Source organism: Lissotriton vulgaris, chromosome 11, assembly GCF_964263255.1.
Source record: "Lissotriton vulgaris chromosome 11, aLisVul1.2, whole genome shotgun sequence".
In the NCBI taxonomy this organism is placed as follows: Eukaryota; Metazoa; Chordata; class Amphibia; order Caudata; family Salamandridae; genus Lissotriton; species Lissotriton vulgaris.
Genome location: NC_141699.1, coordinates 730230392 through 730251802, shown reverse-complemented (window position 1 = coordinate 730251802; position 21411 = coordinate 730230392). Strand labels below are relative to the sequence as shown.

General features: G+C 49.6%; 1 protein-coding gene across 23 annotated transcripts in view; it reads left to right on the top strand.

Annotated features, from left to right (window-relative positions):
• DGKD (diacylglycerol kinase delta) overlaps nt 1-21411 on the top strand; it is a 1053390-nt gene that overhangs the window by 391951 nt on the left and 640028 nt on the right. For all 23 annotated transcript variants that reach the window (XM_086943829.1, XM_086943836.1, XM_086943828.1 and 20 more), the window contains 2 exons: nt 5085-5210; nt 12244-12346. In XM_086943829.1, coding sequence (XP_086799955.1) covers nt 5085-5210; nt 12244-12346 — 229 coding nt within the window. The remainder of the gene's footprint in view (nt 1-5084; nt 5211-12243; nt 12347-21411) is intronic.

The following is a 21411-nucleotide window of genomic DNA, read 5'->3' as shown; positions in this document are numbered from 1 at the left end:
TGTTTCAGCCTCTGCCTAATAGCTCTGAGCACCCCAGAGTGTTTAGCCATCGTCATACCTCTAATGTACACTTTGAATGCGTCCCAGAGTGTTTGAACACTATCCACTGACCCCACATTTGTCTCAAAGTATGTGTCTATGTCCTCAGCTAACTCCCCTCTAAAGACCTCGTCTAGAAGTGAATATGGGGGAAACCTCTATGTGAACGGGGGAATCCTCCTCGCCGGAGCATCTAACAGCAGCAGTAATGGCGAGTGGTCCGACAACGTACGGGGCAGTATCGCACACCCCTTCACTGAGTTGAGAAGAGAGTGAGACGCAAACCAATAGTCAATTCTCGTAAGTATATTATGATAGGCCGAATAATGTGTGTACCCTCCCCTCCCTGGGTGTCTATGGCGCCATACATCCACCAGATCGAGCTTTATCATTTCAGTCTGCATAAGCATCGCTGAGGCCGCCGGACAGCGGGCCGCACCAGCCGACCTATCCAGTTCCGGATTTAACACAAAATTGAAATCACCCCCCCATAACAGTCTGGAACCCACATACTGTCTGCACAAATCCGCTAAGGAGGAGTAAAAGGCAGGGGTGTCATAGTTAGGGCCATAGACATTCACAACAATTAAATCATGACCTTTCCCCACACAGCGTGCAATTAGATAACGACCCTCCGGGTCCACGATCATCTGCAGCAACTTCAGCTGTGCTTTGGGGTTAGCCCACGTAATCACCCCCCTTGCATGCGTGGTGAAGCCCGCTGCTGCGCAATTGCCTCCCAGGCCTCTGGCCGTCAGCATAAGGCTGGTAAGAGGAAGGTGCGTCTCCTGCAGGAGTCCCAGGTCATCTCGGTATCTTTGTAAATAGCTCAGCACTTTCCGGAGTTTGCGGTAGTCATTCAACCCCCTCACATTCCAGGTCAGAACTCTAAGAGAGTTGGGGCCACCCTCCAACTCTAAAACCTCAATGCCTGCCATTCCAATAGGATCTGTTTAGTGAACTCGTACACATTGGATCGCAGACACATTCCCGTAGTAGGCCTAAAAACATCCCAACTGCTCCAGCTTAACATACCCAACCTGATCAGAGAAGAACACCCACCCCCTCACCCACAGCCGACCACCCCCAACCAGGTCAGACAGACCCCGCTACCACCCATCCTCCCCCCACACAACAAGCCAACCCAACAAACCCTTATGTGGCTCTTGTCAGAGCCAAAGGCCAAAAGCGCAGGGGCAGAGGATCCCAGCCAGACAACAGTTCAACTCTAGTCCGTTACTGCAATGCCTAGATACTCCTCCACCCTGCCCCCTAATAGCAATTGGCACCCTCGATAGGTTCCGTCTAACAGTCAAATAAGTGAACTCCCGCTTGTGGGAGGATACAATCCGCAGAAGCGAGTGTTTAGCAGACCCAACTTCTATCAATCTCCCTTAAACAGGCAAAGCAGTGCGGATATTAACCAGAAAGGTCTCACCCAGTAATTGTCTCATAGTGGGCCTGCACACGTCCTTCGAGTTCCAATGTCCATTATGCCACACTTGTCCCGCAAAGATTTCGTACAAGTAGTCCAAGTCCCTCTTTCGTCCCTGCGAAACATCTTGGGGCGATCCAGCTCTGCTATCGTATTCACTCCTGCTCTTCCATGTGAGAGGTGGCATCGGCGTCCTCTCGTTGACTCCTCGGACTGTTCCGCCGTTCTTTAGCCCACTCCTTCAGCGACTTTTTCAGCTCCGTAGGATCAGTGAAGAAATGCGAATGCCCCTGCCTATTGATACGGAGTTTCGCGGGGTACATCATGGCGTAGTCCAGCCCAAGGTCTCTCAGTTGTTTTTTGTACGGAGCAAAGCGCTTCCTCTCCTCCTGCACTTTTGCCGTGAAGTCCTAGTATAGGGAAATGTTCATACCCTCATATTGTAGATCTCCTTTTTCTCTGGCCAGACGAAGCGCTAGATCCCTCTCACGGTAGTTCAATAGCTTCGCTATAATCGGCCGCGGGGGCGCTCCCGGTTGTGGCTTCGGCCCTAAGGTGCGATGGGCCCTTTCCACGATGAACATAGGGGAGAAGACGTCGTCCCCCAGCAGTGCCAGCAGTAACTTTTCAACAAACAGCTCCATTTTGCCAGTTTGGGTAGTCTCCGCCATCCCAGTGATGCGAACGTGGGAGCGCCGAGTACGCGCCTCCAAATGCTCAGTCTTGTCTTGAATGACCTGCAGGAGTCTGCCAAACTGTTTGCGATTTTTATCCCATTCTGACTGTGCCTCCTCTACCTCCGTCAGACGTCTTTCCGCCATGTCGAGCCGTTCTGCATGCTTGTCGACCCTTTCAGACATGCGATCCATGCGATATGTCAGGGCATCGAGCTTAGTACCAATCGACGCCATGCTGTCCTGTAGGCCTTTTTCCATCGATACCAGCATTTCACGGATATCCGCACACAATGAACTGTCCGGGGCAGCAGTGCGCGGCGAAGTTTCAGGGGCCGTCCCCTCAGTCCCATTCGCCTTACGTTGGTCAAACGATAGTTTGGTTTGTGTCCTGTCGCCTTTCCCCATGGCGTTCCTTGTAGACATCAAGGTGAGACGCACAGCCGACTGCAGTGTACAGCAGGGGGGAGCCAGTTAGCGCCAAATAGCAGTGTGTTGCGCAGCAAGAAATTGCGCCCAAAATGGCGGCCGTGCGCAGGACCGTGAGAGTAGGCCCAACCGCCAGATTCTTCCACCGTGAAAGCACTCCCTTTCCACCACGCCGTCCAAGGGCCGTACAGAGGGCCACCACCGTCCTGAACCACACCACACTCTCGACACGGCGCCCGTCTGTGGGCAGTGGGGCAATAGGATATCTCCCCAAGGGGGGGCAATCAGCCGATCGCTGTCCCGGGCGGCTAGCACCGCTGCAAACACCACCACGCGAGGCAACTCGGTCTCCGCTTAGCCAATCGCCAACTTGTCACACTTCCACCGGAGAGCAGTTCGTGTCAGCATCGCAGAGCCACCCGTGCCCGGCCGCAGGTCTGTCGCACCGGACCCACTTCAGTGCGCCACGCCGCACGTAGCGTGACGTAGCCCGGGCAGCCCAGCAGGAAAGTCCGTGGATGCCGGCCTGGTCCGCCCCGGCGAGGTCTCCCGACCAACAAAGCTCCACAGCACCGATTTTCAGCGGGACAAAGATCTCCAAGTGGACTGGAGCGTAGTCTGGAAGTTCACACCAACTTTTAGAGCCAGTTGGGTGCCTAAAGGATAAGTTTGACGGATTTTAACGGGGCTCAGGCGAGGAGCTCAACGCTCACACGTCTTTCATGGACGCCGGCAAGCTCCACCCCCTTCAATCATCTGTTGTGTTGCATTTTCTTAAAGGTTTGACACACATGCTCCTTCTCAAACCATTTGTGATGCGACAGTGGGTACTTAATTTGTTCCTGCTGTTTCTCATGTGTACCCCCTTCAAACCAGTGCACAGCTGCTGGTTGCGTGTTCTAAATCTCAAAACTAGTCTTCTCATTGCGATCACATTCAGCTCATCAAGTGAGTGAGCTCCAGGCTCTTTTGACACTGCCACCCAACACCACTTTTGTCCTGGGAAAACTGGTGCTGAGAAGCCAGGCGGGTTTCTCTCCGAAAGTCAGGACTCCTTTTCACGTTGAACAATCCATCACGGATCCCAACATCCTTTGCCCCACCTCAACCCTAGAAAAAGGAGAAACACCACTGGCTGGACCCTAAAGGAGCTTTATTTCTTTTTAACTGATTGCACCAAAGATCATCAGGTAGACAATGAGTTGTTTGTGGGGTTGTTTGGGGCAACGAAAGTTAAGGTTTTGCAGACTTTGTGAAGGTGAATAGTCCTTTGCACTAAGATCTGCTATGCATTGGCCAAGAAGCAGCTACCAGAAGGGCTGAGGGCCTATTCCACCAGTTCCAAGGCTGCAACGCTGTATACACACGGAGTGCCTGTCCTTAACCTCTATCAGCCTGCGACGTAGATGTCCATGCACACATTGGGGAAGCACTACTGCCTGGACAGCCAGGACAAGAAGAAAGGGCAATTCACCTTTTCGGTCCAGCAAGTCTTTTTGGTGTGAGGCCGGTCCACAGACCCTGCACCTTGGGAGGTACCGCATTGGTATCTATTCTAAAGTTGAGGAATCTGCGTTTAGAAATGTCCATCAGAAGAACTAGTTACTTAATTTCAGAAAATCTCTTTCTGGTAGATACTCTATTTAGCCACAGATTCCTCACTGCCCTCACTCCACCCATTTCTTTGTCATAGTCTGTTTTAATCATTTAAAAAGTTCCCAAAATACAGCATTGGTACCAACAAGTATTGTGCGCTCTGCATCTGAGTGTGTGGAATTAGTCGAGCAAGAACTATCATTCCCCAGCACACTGGATTTGAATTTGGATCAATCATTTAAAAACTGATGAAGATGGAAATGGAGCTCCAGATCCATGTTGAAAGGCGCGTAAATAAATGAAATTACTCTGGCGCACAGAAGTGACACTTGTATCCCTATATAAGTTCTGCTCTGTCACTAATGAGGTGGTACGAAACCAACATGGAGCCTCACTGTGGCAGTTAGCGATGTGCTGTAGTACTAACAAGACAATTTACAGATCTCGTCTGCACCTGGGGATATTCTTAAAGTGAAGAACCTGCGGTTATATAGAGTATCTTGTAGAAAGAGCATTACTTAAGGAAGGTAAGTAACTTGTTCTTATAGCATCACATTCTTTTCTCATCGCCATAAAGAATTCCTTCAGCATCTTTAACTCTTTTTAGACTCGAAAATTCTCTGCAGAGTATGAATGACGCTCTAGATTTTTATATTCCCATTGAACATACTCTAAATAGTACTCATTCTGAATTTATTAAAATACAAATATGCCTAATTCAACCAGACTTGCTTGTCTTACTGCTACGTCTGACCTATTGCGCTCAAGATGTACAACACATAGCTCTAGAGTTAGGTTTCTACTGTGGAGGACACTCTTTAACATCATGTTTTTGTAGGTTAATCCTTTTAATGTTCTGAACTTTCTATCTGGATTTTCATATGTAACAAAGATTTTGGCTTTGCTTGCAGATCTCAATGCCTCACCAGTGGCTGGAGGGAAATCTTCCAGTGAGTGCCAAGTGCATGGTCTGTGAAAAGACATGTGGCAGTGTCCTCCGGCTCCAGGACTGGCGATGTCTGTGGTGCAAAGCTATGGTAAAGAAATTATTGATGAAGTCTATGGTGTAAGGCTGTCTTATAGTAATGAGAGTCTGGAATGTTGGTAGAGAGCAAGGTATTTTGTGGAAGGCTATCATGAAAGGATTAACACTGTCTGTGGTGTGAGGTTATGTTTAGAAGAGCACTACTCATGGTGAAAGTCATAAGAGAGCAACACCGTTCATGGTGTCAAAGGGAGGACAACATTGTCTGTAGTATAATAAAAAAGGGATAAGAGCACAGTTTGTGGTGTAGGACTTAAGTCCGTGTTTGTTGTGATATTATGTTAAATAGTTGTACATTTTGTCACCCATAGTTTTATCAAAGAGAAAGAAATGGGCATGTATATTATTCTTCATATTTCTGATGGTTTTTTTTCATTTTCACCTAAAAGCCAGGAAGCTGAATGCCAAGAAAAAAAGTAAAATTGCCCATCCCAAAGTTATAAATGATTGAAGCATTAAACTCATATGTTTTCAGGAATCGTCTGGAATACAAATGATCCAAATGTGTTCTAGTTCTCAGAAAGTTCTAAAGTTGAGCTCCTTGAACTCTGAGAGCTCTTAAATTGTGGTAGCGCAGTTGGAAACATGAACCTTTGACGAGCAACTCAAAGAATGAATAGTTATCCATGAACGTGTTTTAATATTGCCCATTTGAACAGTAGAAATTTGGACTCTTAGAACGCAGGATTTAGAGAGTTCTGGTCAAAGTTACCTAAAATCAGAAAGCATTTTAACAGTCACATTTTTAATATGTAGCTATTTTCTGATTGTAAAGTCTGCCGTGCCACGAGACATTTAATCCCTTAAGCATGTTCTAAGATCACAGAAACATTCACCACCAAAACGTGGGGAGATGCGAGAAAGTAAACTACCATTAAAATGTGTTACAATTATCAGATTTTCAACACACTAGGGATTTAAGGCTTTGCGAGAAGAGTTGGCATCAGCAAAAATGCTAACATTTCTCACAGCAGATGAGTTGAAAGAGCACTGCCCAAAGGAGGAAGGCCACATCATAGGTAGTTGAAGTGGCATTGTGAACTGTACGAGCAATACTTCCAATTTGGTAAGACCCTGCTTAAAACAAAAGTGTCAACAGGCACCAATATATGGTTGACAAAATCGTGCTGATAGTCACCAAGCTTGTGTACAGGGCGTTTTTATCCTCAAATGAAGCTTGGTTTAATCTGTGTACATTCAGAACTTCATCTAAATATGTGTTGAAGGACAGACAAGGGTTTAGAATAATGATTAAATAAATATAAGACACTGCTGAGCCCCGGGGCAGCAGTAGCAACAGTCTAAAGCTTAGATGAAAAGAGGGAAACAAGCCTGATCAAGACTGCACCTTGGAAGGTTGCATCATAAATACATCCCTTGAGAAGGCAGTTTACTTACTTTTATTACTGGTTCTCCATCATTAGTAGTTTCTTTGTGCCATGCGATCTGTCTGCCCTTCTTTCATGGGTATCAAAAGGTCTCTGCGCTAACTTTGAATCTGTGACCTGAGGTTGAGAAACAATTTCACCCTTTAGACTACCTTGAAGAAGTTCACTTCTTAGTCAAGTAATCTATATTCGCAGAGGTATATCTGCTGTTAATGGTGTGTTAAAGAATAAACTACTCAACATAGAAGCAATCTCAACATTGAGGAATAGTAAACGCTGACAAACTGTTGATGCTGGAAAACTGTTTACACAAAGGCTCCTGCGGTATAGAAGTACACCTTGATGTGATAATGGTAACCAGATTGCTGCATAATCCCTTAGTGACACCCAATTTAATGGATGTCAAGTAGTGTGATAGCAAGGACTTGGACATTAGAATTTCCTGCAACCCCCATGATCCCTTTGCTGCCTAACTTCTTTTCCAAAGGAGTCCAAGGGAACAAATACAAGCCAGCAATGGCTCCACCTTTTTTCCCCCCACAAGCCTTTCATTATCTAGAGGCATATGTTTTGAACTTCATTTTATGGAGTTTGAAACACTTTTAAATTATCTCACTTAGCAACAGCAACACCATGTAAAGCAAGGCACATAAGGTCTGTGCTAAGGCGAAATCCCTCTAGCACCAGATATTGCTGTTTCTACTTTTAGACCTAAACAGGCCCCTTAATTGTCATCACTCTTTTGTCTTTACCAGAGGTTTACCAGAAGTGACAAAGCATAAAAACTGCCAAGATAGGTTCTGTTCACTGTCGAGGTCATTTGGTAAGTTGAAGTCCAAGCAAAGCAGAAACACGAGAAGGAAAAGTGGGACTTGACCCGATCTTGTCACTCTCTATTTAAGGAGAGGTTGCACTGGTGTCAAGGTGCCACTCTATTTCGTTTTGTCTCCCTATATCCGATTAAGCAGCCTATTCCACAATTGACACCAGTACACCCTTATTTCCCCAGGTCATTGGATACTGTAGCAGGTCAAAGACTTTTAAAGAGGCTACAGTGTATTTTTGGCACTCTTCTGGGCAACCTATGTGCCCCAAGTATCTGCATTGGGCCTCTATTTGGGTTACCGCCTGCAGATCCATCTTCTGCATCTTTTGAGTTGCTGAAACTCACCTCACTGACTCCAGTGCTGACTTCCATTCTGGTTTCAAGACCTGTGCCAGTCCCTTCTTAATCAAAGCCTAGTCCCAATGGTGCCAGAGGTGGATCACATGCCTACTCCTGTTTCCGACGAGTGGAATTAGTCTACCCTACCCCTAGCCCAAATCCAGCTGACTCCACTTCACTGCTCCCAGTCCCCATGCAGTCTGGTGCAGGCAAGACAGTCCCTCTCACATGGAGCCGTCCTCAGTTGCTTCACTGACTTTTTCGTTCGGACTCAGACAAAAATGTGCTTCCACTTGGATATGATAATGGAGATGATGGGGATGATTTACTCTCACATTATAATGCTGACAGTTAATTTATGACTTTACAAAAGCTCAGGGGACTTTTATACATCCTCTGATACAGGGTTAATTTCCCCCTTGGGCAGCCACCTGAAGAGAGTGCTTCCTTTGCTGTAGTCCTCAGACGTTCTTCTGATTTCCTGGATTTACAACTTACTGCTATTGAGGTTAAAACAAATGTGATTACTGAAGTTCTTCAGCCTGGGTCTTCTTCTGAGCCTTTCATATCCTTCATTGAAGCCCTAACTGACACCCTAACAGGTACTTGGTCTAAAGCTTGCTTCTGCGCACCAGTAAACAGGAGGGTTGCCAGGCTCCACAGACAGCACCTGGCGACCCAGATTTTTTTATGCAGCACACTACTCTGGAGAGTTTCGGGGGGGTCCAAGCTTCCACCTGCATGTTGAATGCTAATTTGTTCCCCAAGACCCCCTCACCCTGATGGTGGTCAGAAAAGAACTGAGTGATGATTGCTTTGAGGTCGGTCAGTACCAGTTACCCGCTAGGCCGTTATTAGTTAAGAGTTAACTACTTCCTTCGCTCAAACATTTCAGGATGATTAGGATGCTACCAGATATGTAATTCAGGTAGCCTAGATACTACTGTTTCTTGGGGTGAGCAGTCTGCACTAGTGTGATGCTCTATCTCCATGTGTGGATGAGATCCATATGCTCTTCTAGCAGGGTTCAGTAATTCCTTATGGTTATGCCTTTGATGGGTCTCTCTCTTTTTGATGAAAAGGTGATTCAACCCTCCAGTGCTTCAAGGAAAGCTGGGTGAAGGAGTGCTCTCTGTTCCTTTGGAACCCTGTCAGATAGTTCCCTCATCAGTTTTTACCTTTCCACAGCTGCTCCAGGGTTTTGGAATATAGACGACTACAGGACCCCAGCCCCTGCTGCAGTCACCTCAGCCCTTTCATGGCCTTAGACAGGGATCAGACAGACAATGTGCTGGTTATGAGGACCACTAATCTTCCCAGTGCCCATTTTCTGCGGCATCAGCCTCCAAACCAATTTAGTTTGCCTATAGTGGTGCAAAACACCCTGTGGTAGGCAGGATTTAAAATTTTCGCTCAGGTGGCAGTCGATCACATCTGACACCCTGATCATCCAGCAATACCATGCCTTCTGTTTTTTCTAGTTCTGCTATCCAAGTTGCCTTCAACAGAGTGCTGGCATCGAAAGTAGGGATGGGTTGTTACTCCTGCTATTCTATTATGCTGGATAAGGATGTGAGGCATTTGTCCTATCTTAGCTCTTCACCCTCTGAATGTCTTTCTGTTGAAAAACTAATACAAAAATCTCACTCTGTCACAAGTTCCGTCTGCCCTGGATCTGAGCAACTGGATGGTATCCTTGGACCAACAAAATGCTTACTTTCATGTAGCAATCCTGTAGTTCCACAGATGTTACTGGCGATTCAAGGACGGCCAAGAGCATCTTCAATTTACTGTGCTTCCCTCAGCATTTACTTGTGTATATCAGACGTTCACAAAAATGATGGCATTGTTTGCCCCCTATATTCAGAGGTTGGCAATAACAGTTTTCCCCTACCTCGGCAACTGGCTGTTAAAGGCGGGTTCACGACAGTCAGTCAAAGAGCACCTCCAGACAACTGCAAACCTCTTCATATTATTGGAGTTCTCAGTTGTTCAGCTGAAGTCACACCTGACTCCTTCACAGAGGCTTCCTTTTATAGGAGCTGCCCTGGATACTGCGCAGTTCAGGCCCTTTCCCCTTTCGTAACAAGTCCAGGACATTCAGCCTATAATTCCAATGTTTCAGAGTAGGACCTGGATCCTGGTGAGAGCGATTCTGAGGCTTCTCGTTCCTTTGGCTCATGTAGCCTGCTTTTCTTCACCATGTAGAATATGCAGACTCTGCAGTAGCACAATAAAACCTGGCGGGTTTCATCCCGATATCAGAGGAGACTGCCCAAGATCTGAGGTACTGGTGCTCAACTGCATGCTGACCAATGGTTGTACCCTTATCCTTCCCCACCCAGAGCTGATGGTGGTGATGGATGCATCACTGTTGGGTTGGGAGGGTTGGACATCAGGGGACTCTTGTCTGTGGGGAAAACCTAGCTCCACATTAGTCTTTTGGAGCTGCAGGACATCCGCCTTCTTGCAGTCGATCAGGGGAATGTTGGAGCAGGTTCTTATGAACAATGCCACTGCCATGTGATACTGCAGCAAGCAGGTCAGAGTGGCATCCTGTCTCCTGTGTCAAGAGGTGCTAGAGTGCCAGTGATATTCCCTGCTCATGAGCCACCTGGCAGGATCTTTACACACCAGGGGGGACAAACTCAGCTGTCGATGCCTAGCGGATCATGAACGACGGTGACATCTCTGAGATGGTGCAAGGTATCTTCTGAAAATACAGAGAAACCTGCTGTTTTTTTTTGCCACTATCAAGAATGTACAGTGTCAAAACGTCTGCATGTGAAGTTCTTAAAAATGCCCTCTTAGGAGATGCATTCAGGCTGTAGTGGAGCACTGGACCCCTGTACACCTTTCTGCCCCTGCAAATCCTGCTCAAAGTTCGGAGAAGATCAGGAGTGACCAGGCCGAGTGGCTCCTGATTGGGCTAGTAGAATGTGGTATCTGTAACATGTGGGCATGTACTTGTGTCTTCTTATCAGGCTACCACTGGGCTTGTATCACAGAAGCAGGGTAGGGTGCTTCACCCAGTCCAACACAATTTAAACCTCCATGCATGGAGATTGAGCGGCAGCAGTTCACTGCTTTTTGATCTGCCACCTGAAGAGGAGAAGAGACTTTATTGATTGGACCTCAAAAGAGCCTTAAGCTTTTACATAGAGTGAACCTAATGCCATGAGGTGGATGGTCAGCTTTTTGTGGTGTTCACAGGGAAGAAGAAAGATGAGGTGGTGCAGAAGTGGATTTTGTCATGGTAGATAGTTCTGTGCATTTAGATCTGTTACATATTGGCCAAGAAGCAGTCTCCGGTAGGAATGAGGGCTCATTCCACCAGGGCTAAAGCTGCTACAGCTGCACTGACATGTGGAGTGCCTGTCTTTGACATCTGACAAGCCATGATGTGGGCAACAGTGAACACGTTCACAAGGCCCCACTGCCTTGATAGCTTGGTCTGACGGGAAGGGCATTTAATCTGTTTGGTCCTGAAGGACATTTTGGTCTGAGCCCGCTACACAGACCCTCTTCATTTCAAGGTGCTGCTGTGGTATCTACTATTTAACAAGGTCTGCTGTACTATTCCCCCATCTTTCCTTCAGATATGTTCATCTGTTCACCCTCTGAGCATATCTCAAACAATCTGAATTCCTTAGTGCCCTTCAGAGGAAGGAGCAGATATATAAATGATCTTTAACAAAATAAATTCTCTTCCAGAAAACCTAGTGCCCCTTGGAAGTTGAACATAGAATTGTGAAAATTGAGAAGTCCTTTGTTTAAGTCTCTGCAGCAAGCCAGTTTGAGTTATCTTTTCTGAAAATTGCCTTCTTATTCATCATTAGGCCTGGACACAATGATACAGAGATTCCAGTTTTGTTGTCAAGACCTTTACAGTATACCATAGCAGCGAGTTTGCATTATGAAGCCCTTACCTTTCTACCTAAAGCACTCTTCGATTTCCACATATTGAAAAATATCACTACCTTTTTCCAACCTCTTTCGCTTGGCACAGTTGTTTTTCACACACTGTGCATAAAATTAACTCTTCAGCATAATGTAGATGACACAGAATAGACTTGAATATCAAAACAAGTGTTTGTTGTTTAAGGTCTCATACCTTCCGGGTTGGTGACATCCAAACAATCTCTATTCTATTGCATTGAATTATGTAAGCCAATGTGCTCCCGAAGGGTCAACAATTCCCTTTAGGAAAGTCCAAAATCTACTAACTGTAATCATCTAGTTACACCCAAGTCACCAGTGTCTAATGTGACGCTATAGTGAATGGATCACTATAGTGTAAACTTTTTTATAGAATGCTACCTGAGCTGTAGTATGGAATTCTGTTTTGAATATACATATGAAGGGAGGAGATCATTGTCTGATTTGAGAGGAAGATATGTCTCTGGAACTAGCTTTTCTATTGGCTCTAATGGTAATTATAACTTTCGCTGATGCTTGTCTAATTTTTACAGGTCCACTCTGCCTGTAAAGACTTGTTATCCAACAAATGTCCCCTTGGTTTGTGTAAAGTGTCTGTTCTTCCCCCTACTGCCCTCAACAGCATTGATTCCGATGGTAAGTCCCTCTTTTTGGATTTGTCTTGTCCTTCGCTTTCTCTTGTGCCCTTTACGCAGCTACGTATGGTGGAATCTTCATTTTGTCTGTCTGAAATAGCTATGTTTGTTTGAAATGAATGTCAAGAATTGTTATTGCATAAGGAGCAGAGTTATTGGAGTCCTATTTGGCAAATTGTCTGATAATTATGCCCTAAAAAGTAGATTAGGCATGCTGTGATCGTGAGAAGTCTGGGTCTGTTAACTTGCATTTATCAGTTGAAGAATCAGTTGCACAGCGGTAGTGAAATAAAACTAATGCTTCTTAACCCTTTCCATGCTCATGACGAGCTCAGCTCGTCATGAAGCACACTGGAGCTGTGCTTATGACAAGGTGAGCTCATCATGAAATAATGTCTTTCGAGCTTTTCCAGCACAGGAGGGGAAAAGCCATAGCATGGAAGGTGTTAAACCTCACAAATGAGTGAGCCTAAAAAGGTTTCAGACTGATACTGCTGGTTTTCCCACTCTGCATCGCAGCCTGCTGACTATCCCTCAGTGCCTGCGCCCTGACCCTAAAACTGAGTATATTTATCTGAAAGAAACACGTTAGTGTTAGATTCCTTACCTTAGAATATCCCCAGGCGTCAGTCTGGATCCGGAAACTTTTGCGTAGCAGTACCCCTGCGCGTCGGTAGGCGTCGTCTGCAGGCGTCCCCTGCGGCTCCGCGTCCGTCGTCGGCGTCGTGCGCCGTGATGACGTCGCTGGAGTATATAGACGCCGCCTCCGCGCGCTGACGTCAGTTCTTCTTTTTTCCGCGCCAGTGGACGCAGATCTGAAGAGCAGTATCCCGGTCTTTGACCAAGTTTTTCGAAGTTAATTACTCACTTGTGCCTGATAGGATGCCTGGGTTCAAGCACTGTGATGACTGTGAGCGCACGATGTCGGTCACAGACCATCACCGCCTCTGTCTCCGGTGTCTGGGCCCCGACCACGACGTGGACTCCTGCGTCGACTGCCGGGCCCTCACCAACAAGGCTAGGCGGGAGCGGTCCCGCAAGCTACTGGAGCTCCGGGTGTCGGCCCCACGTCGGGACCGGGAGCGGTCCCGGTCCGGCCGGAGGTCGAGAGAGCGTTCGAGGGAACGATCGCGGAGCCGCGCCGAGCGTTCCGGAAGTCGACACCACTCGTCAGGCTCGTCAGGTAGGAAGCATAAGAAGTCGGGGCGTCGTCATCGTACCCCCGACTCCCCCCGACGCTCGCGCGATGCGGCCGGGGGCTCGGGTGACCCCAACCCCGCGGCTCCGCGAGAGTCGCCGGCGCGGCCTGCCTCATACCCTCCGGTCCCTGGGCACGGTGCGACGCCTGAGGAGATCGAGGCGTTCCTCATGGCCATGAGGGCGCTCGGTTCTCCGACGGGGCCTACGGTGCCTTCGGGCCCAGTGCTACCGTCTGGGGGTCCTGGCGGTTCGGGTGTCCCTGCCTCGGCGCCGTCGGGTGCTCCGGCCCCGGCGCCGCCGACGGCTCCGACCCCGGCGCCGCAAGGGCCTTCGGGATCGGCGCCGGCTGGTCTTCCGGCCTCCCCGGCGCCGTTGCCATCGGGGTTACCCCCGACGCCGCCCCCGCGCGACGCCGGTTCTCCGGTGCCGGCTCCGGCCGGCTCCGGGGTTCCGGCGCCGGCTCCGGGCGGCGCCGTCCCCTTACCTTCCCCGACGCCGGACGCGGCGCCGGACGGGCGTCGCTCGACGCCGGTTCCGGCGCCGATGGGGCCCATGAACCCCGAGGAGCCGGTCTACATCGTTGACTCCGAATACGGAGAAGATGAAGAGTTCGGTGAAGGTTGGGAGGGGTCCGAGGACCCTCTGTCACGCGAGTGCCAGTATGACCTGGACTGGACAGGTGACTTGGGGGACGCCAGTGGTCTGGACGACTCTCCTAACCCTGGTTTGATCTCTCCTCCTTCCGTGGCATCGGTGGAGGGAGCTGCTTATTCTGTGGTGCTGATGAGGGCTGCCAAGGCCTTACACCTTGAGCTCCCCGTCGCGGCCGTGAGGCCTAACATCCTCACCGAGGTCTTCAAACCGCAGTCATGCCCACAGGAGCCACTGCTGCCGTTTAATGAAGCCTTGTCAGACGTTCTGTTGGGCACTTGGTCCAGGCCCGCTTCAGGTCCGCCTGTTGATCGGAACGTGGCCAGGCGCCACCGTCCTTGTCCGGACGACCCCAAGTTCCTGTCTACCCACCCCACTCCTGAGAGTCTGGTGATCCAGGCCTCGACCTCCCAGTCCGCATTCCCGTCGGCCCCGCCCGACCGGGAATCCAAGAGGTATGACCAATTTGGCAAGAAGGTCTTCTCGTCCATTAGTTTGGGCCTGCGGTCTTGCAACACCGCCTGCCTCTTGGGCCGCTACACCCACTCTGTGTGGGATACGGTCGCGGAACTGCTGCCAGAATGCCCCATGGAGGTGCGGGCAAAACTCGGTCAGGCTGTGGCTGAGGGCCGAGATGCAGCGAAATATTCGATACGGTGTGGTCTTGATACGACCGACTCGCTGGGCAGAGCTATGTCAACGACAGTGGCGATTCGTCGCCACGCCTGGCTGAGATCCGCCAATTTTTCGGCAGACGTCCAAAATACACTGATGGACATGCCGTTCGATGGCTGTCACCTCTTCGGTGACAAGGCGGACCACGCGCTGGAACGCTTCAAGGACTCCAGGGTCACGGCCAAGTCCTTGGGTCTCTCGACCCAGCGTCAGCAAACGGGTTCGTTTCGTCCCTTTCGTGGCCAAGGAAGGGGCGCCCCCACACGTGCCGCCAGCCACGCGCCGCAACAATCCTTTCAACGCGGTGGCGGCCGTGGAAACCGCCGTGGCGGCGGTCGGGGACAACGGCGGGGTCAGACCACACCTTCCCCCGCAGCATCTACCCCAAAATCCTCCTAGTCCGTGCTTTCGGCCCCATGTGACGCCAGTGGGTGGCAGGGTTCGCCATCACCACGCTCACTGGCGCACGATCACTTCGGACAGGTGGGTGCTGCAAATCGTCCGAAGGGGCTACTTCCTCCCCTTTGAGACCTCTCCTCCAGCCATGCCACCGCAGAACCACCGTGTGTCGGGGGACCACTTGACACTTCTGCAGGAGGAAGTTACGGCCCTCTTGGCCAAGGGGGCCATCGAGCGCGTTCCTGGGCCAGAAGTAGGGCGTGGTTGTTATTCCCACTACTTTCTGGTGCCCAAGAAGGACAAGGGGGGCCTACGTCCTATCTTGGATCTAAGGAACGTCAACGGCTTCCTCCGGAAGGAGTAGTTCAAGATGTTGACGTTAGCTCAGGTCTTGGCTGCTCTAGACCCACAAGACTGGATGGTAGCGTTGGACTTGCAGGACGCCTATTTTCACATCCCCGTCCTGCCGGGCCACCGGCGTTACCTGCGGTTCACGGTAGGCCAGGAGCATTTTCAGTTTGTCGTGTTTCCCTTCGGCCTTACCAGCGCCCCACGGGTGTTCACAAAGGTGATGGCGGTGGTCGCAGCCCATCTGCGCAGGTTGGGGGTTTCAGTCTTCCCCTACCTGGACGACTGGTTGTTGAAGGCGGGCTCGCCCCAGACAGTCGTCCACCACCTTCAGATGACGGCAGACCTCTTGCACGACCTGGGGTTCTCCATCAATGTGCCGAAATCACACCTGTGTCCCTCTCAAAAGCTCCTTTTCATCGGAGCGGTTCTGGACTCGGCGCAGTTTCGGGTTTATCCTCCGGAACGGCGGGTTCGGGATATTCAGGCTTTGATTCCCATCTTTCAGCCGCTATCCCGGGTTTCGGTCAGGTTGACGCTGCGGCTGCTGGGACTGATGGCTTCCTGCATCCTTCTGGTACATCACGCTCGGTGGCGGATGTGGGCTCTGCAGTGGGACCTGAAGTTTCAGTGGGCCCAGCATCAGGGCAACTTGTCCGACCACGTCTTGATCTCGGAGGGCACTGCGAGACAACTGCAGTGGTGGCTTACGGACCGCGATTGGGTCAGGGGCAAGTCCCTCTCCCTTCCCCAACCGGAGCACGTTGTCGTGACGGACGCGTCCCTCCAGGGCTGGGGTGGCCACTTGGGAGAGGCAGAGATCAGAGGCATCTGGTCTCCGGCGGAGTCCCGGCTCCATATCAACCTGTTGGAGCTGCGGGCGATTCGTCTGGCACTGAAGGCATTCCTCCCCTTTGTCAACGGGAGTGTGGTGCAGGTGTTCACCGACAACACCACCGCCATGTGGTACTGCAACAAACAGGGCGGTGTGGGGTCGTGGACCCTTTGCCAGGAGGCTCTGCGCCTCTGGCAATGGCTGGAACGTCAGGGCGTGACTCTGACGGTTCAACACCTGGCAGGTTCTCTGAACGCCAGGGCGGACGAACTCAGCCGTCGGTGCTCGATGGATCACGAATGGCGTCTGAACTCGGACGTGGCGCAAGGCATCTTTCTGCAATGGGGAGAGCCTTGGTTAGATCTATTCGCCACCGAAGAGAACGCGCAATGTCATCAGTTCTGCGCGTTGGAGTTTCCAAGACGGCACTCGCACGGCGACGCCTTTCGGCGCGAGTGGAGTTGCGGTCTGTTATACGCCTTTCCGCCTATACCACTTCTGCCCAGAGTGCTGAAGAAGATCAGGCGCGACCGGGCCCAAGTTATCCTTGTGGCTCCGGACTGGGCTCGAAGATACTGGTATCCCGAGCTACTCAGCATGTCAGTCGGTCCCCCGATCCGCCTGCCCCTTCAGGAGGACCTTCTGTCGCAGCAGCAGGGGACGGTCCTCCACCCGAACCTGTCCAGTCTCCACCTCCATGCTTGGAGATTGAGCGGCGGCAGTTGAGGCCATTTGACTTGCCTCCTGAAGTCTGTGATGTTATTCTGGCAGCCAGGCGTCCCTCCACTAAGTCGGTATACGCCTGTCGGTGGAACAGATTTGTGGCATGGTGCACAGCAAAGGCTGTGGATCCTCTTTCTGCCCCTCTTTCGGAGGTTCTTCTGTTTCTTCTTTCTCTTGCCCAGCAGGGCTCTGCTCTGGGCACTATCAAGGGCTACCTTTCTGCCCTTTCAGCCTTTTTGAGGCTTCCTGATCAGCCTTCTTTGTTCAAATCCCCGATTGTAACTCGATTCTTGAAAGGCATCACTCACATGTTTCCACCTGTTCCGTTTGTGATGCCTCAGTGGGATTTGAACCTGGTTCTGACCTTTCTAATGTGTGCTCCCTTTGAGCCCCTTCATTCTTGTCCTCTCCGTCTCCTGACTTTAAAGACGGCTTTCCTGGTTGCCATCACCTCTGCCAGGAGAGTGAGTGAGCTCCAGGCTCTTTCTGTCCAACCTCCTTTCCTGTCCATTCATCCTGATAAGGTGGTTCTGAGGACTAGACCTTCTTTCCTGCCCAAGGTTGTTTCGGCCTTTCACATCGGGCAGTCCATCACCCTCCCTTCCTTCTTCCCGCCTCCGCATCCTTCAAAGGATGAAGAGCGGCTCCATCGTCTGGACCCAAAACGTGCGCTTTCATTTTACATGGATCGCACACGCCAGTTCCGGGTGGATGACCAACTGTTTGTTGGCTACGTGGGTGCGAAGAAGGGACGGGCGGTCTGTAAACGAACCATCTCTCGATGGGTCGTCCTCTGCATCAAAGCGTGCTACTCTTTGGCTCGGAAGGAGCCTCCTGTTGGGCTGCGGGCCCATTCCACTCGGGCCACGGCGGCTACCACTGCCCTGGGCCGGGGAGTCCCCTTGCAGGACATTTGCCAAGCGGCTACGTGGGCCTCGCTGCACACCTTTGCGAGGCACTACTGCCTGGACAGTCAAGTCCGGAGGGATGGCTTCTTTGGCCGTTCTGTCCTCCAGGACTTTCTGGTGTAGTTTGTATTGGTTCGCAGACCCACCACCGGGGTTGGTATTGCTGGGGTATGTATTCTAAGGTAAGGAATCTAACACTAACGTGTTTCTTTCAGATGAACAAGTTACTTACCTTCGGTAACGATATATCTGTAAGAAACATTAGTTAGTGTTAGATTCCTTACCGATCCCACCCATCCTCCCCGTTCTGCGAACTGATACCTAGGGTTAAGGACATTCCTTTCAGGGCCCTAGTTTTACATGGCACCAGTGTTGGTTCTCTCATGGCTCTGCGTCTCCTGGCGCGGAAATGCTGTGTGCAAAGAACTGACGTCAGCGCGCGGAGGCGGCGTCTATATACTCCAGCGACGTCATCACGGCGCACGACGCCGACGACGGACGCGGAGCCGCAGGGGACGCCTGCAGACGACGCCTACCGACGCGCAGGGGTACTGCTACGCAAAAGTTTCCGGATCCAGACTGACGCCTGGGGATATTCTAAGGTAAGGAATCTAACACTAACTAATGTTTCTTACAGATATATCGTTACCGAAGGTAAGTAACTTGTTCGATTGGATTATACCCAATTGACATAGGCAAACTTACTTCTAGTATATGGTACCCACAGCCAGTAATTTAGAGGGTCACCCCAGGGACTGCAGGACTGATTGTGCCACCCTGGGTGTGACAAAGGTAAACGTGTCTCCCAGTCTGCGAAAGCAGACTCCAAGAGCAGAGCTAAACTGCTAATTTGACTTGCCATTTAAAGTTATGACAAGGCCCATATCCTCCAACTGTAACATGTTTAACGGCTTCTTCGCAGTTAAGTATAAAGTTCATAGTTACTGGACCTTGTAAATACTGTATTTTCAGGACCCTCAGCTGGATCTTTTTTGGTGTGTAAAAATACATAAGAATACAGTCTATTTTTTCATTTTATAAATTGGTGTTGGATTTCTTGAGTATCTTGTTTATTTCTTCTTCAAATGTCTTGGTGATGTATAATGACTTTGCACTTGTCCCTTGGTGTAGGTGTGAGGCTCAGACCCACAGCTACCCAAGGTTGAGCTAACAGTGTCGCAAACTAAACTTACTGTTCCTAAAGGTTTTGGACAGTGTATTATAACACAAAGACGTCACACAACCACTCCATATAATACATCCCATTTCCTCAGAGAGGGCAGTTAAGGGTGTTTATCTGCAGGGTTGGAGTGGGAGACTGAAGTGCAAGGACTGGAGCTAATGGAGTGTTAAAAACAACACCTTCGATACATTAAAAAATTAGTTAAAGCACTGAATCACTAAAGCCAAGTGAGAAGGACACTGCTGTTTGCATGACCTTAATGCAGATAGCTCTGTGTGCCCCTCTGACGAATAGCGACCTGGACCAAACACACTAATGCCAAAAACCAGTGCTAGCAGTAACCCTCTCTCACATCACTGGTTACCCAGCAAGATGTTAAAGTACAGAAGATTTCCACCTCTTTACCCGGAAGCCCGCCAACTTCTTGTCCTGCTGGAGCGACGTGGCTATCCTATGCCCTTCTCACACGTCCAAGAGGAGAAGTGGGTGACTCTGAGAGGTGATTTGGGGTAATGGGGTTAAAATTGAGGGAAATGTTCTGTCTGGTAATGGATGGCAGATTATGTAATGCTGCTCTCTAGATTATATTGTGGGAGATAGGCTTAATAATTCTAGCCTGCATCTTGGTCATCAACCCTTCACCTTTAACAAGTCCTCTTTGTTTATATCCACCTAACGAATTACCTTTAGTCTCTCAATACCTGGGGCACTGCGCACGAAGTGTGATGAACATAACTCTTTCTTTCAACATCTGACTCCCTTGTTTTCTCATGAGGAAGATCTAAAGCAGTAAACATACAAACATTAACCTCATAGGAGCGTCGAACGTTCAGCGCCCAGTGCTGAACGTTCGAAGAACGAATGCTGGCCCGTCTGCCAACGGTCGTGCGCAGCACTGGCAAGGTAGTGCTCGCGACTACCGTTGGCGGACGGCAGCACTTAAGGGGTTAACTTCCCTCTTTCAAAGATACACACAATTAGTTGTTCTTTAAACATAACTCCTCAAATATTAAAACGTGTTCTGATACCTTATGAGAAGTCTTGAATTCAGATGAATTATTCTTCTGGAGTTCACTTCACTTCACGGATCATGTAGCTGTTTTTTCCTCCTAACCTTTTCTCTTTCAATAACTGCTCAAAGGTTTGTAGTTTTCACTGCAATTTCTTGATACCATTGGTACTTGGTTTTCTCCAAACAGTGCCCAAAATGGTTTCCAATTTCACAAAAATCCCTTGAGGTACTTATCGGTCAGTTTTTCCAATGTTTGTTTAAATACTTTTTTTAAGTTTACTGATGTTTTTCAGATGTTCCAGATTCCACACTTTACAGGTTCCTTCGGTCTTGTGGAATTATTTGGGATATCCAGATTCTTTGGTTTACCTTCAAGGATCGCTTGGTTTCCTTCTAAGAGCACTGCTTCTTCTTCTGCCTGGAGCCACAAGGCAAAGCAGCAGTTAATGGTTGGGTGCGGTCTTTTATACCCAACTACACCAAAAATGTCTGCGGAGATTTCGGGAACTTGAAGAATTACATAACTCACGCAAACTAAAACTCTATAGGCACGATCTCGGACTCAGAGGAACAAATGTAAATGTACAGGAATTTATATAGCGCAAATCACCACCGGTTTCTAAGCGCTTGCTTAGGGAACCCGTCCTGGTATTCCCCTGTGAGATAACCCCGGCAGGGTATCCGCAAGGGGGAAGCCAGGCATCCCGCCGCGAGGGGCCGTTGTGGAGATTAAGCAAGCTAATGCCCAGAGTCGCAGAGTGTGAACCCATGAATCGAGTAGGCACCGGAGCGAGAATTGTCGAGTACATGGACATTTTAGGACTCAAGACCCCGCCGAGCCGGGAATTGAACCCTGGTCCCGGGCTGACCTCTGCTTCCAGGTCTGCCTCCTCTAACCAGTGAGCCACACAAAGGCTGGGCTCCAGTGAAGTAAAAAAGAGGAGTGGTTCTTCTTTCAAGTAATTCAGTACAGAGAGTAGCGTTCAAATCCTGGGGTAAGGATAGGCTCAAGTGATGAGGCATATCACAATAAAGGGCAGAGGTCATGCCAATGACTGAAGTGATTAGGCAGCATATTACAACTGGGAGCAGTAGGGAGGAAAGTCATGCCAATGATAAACTTGACACAACA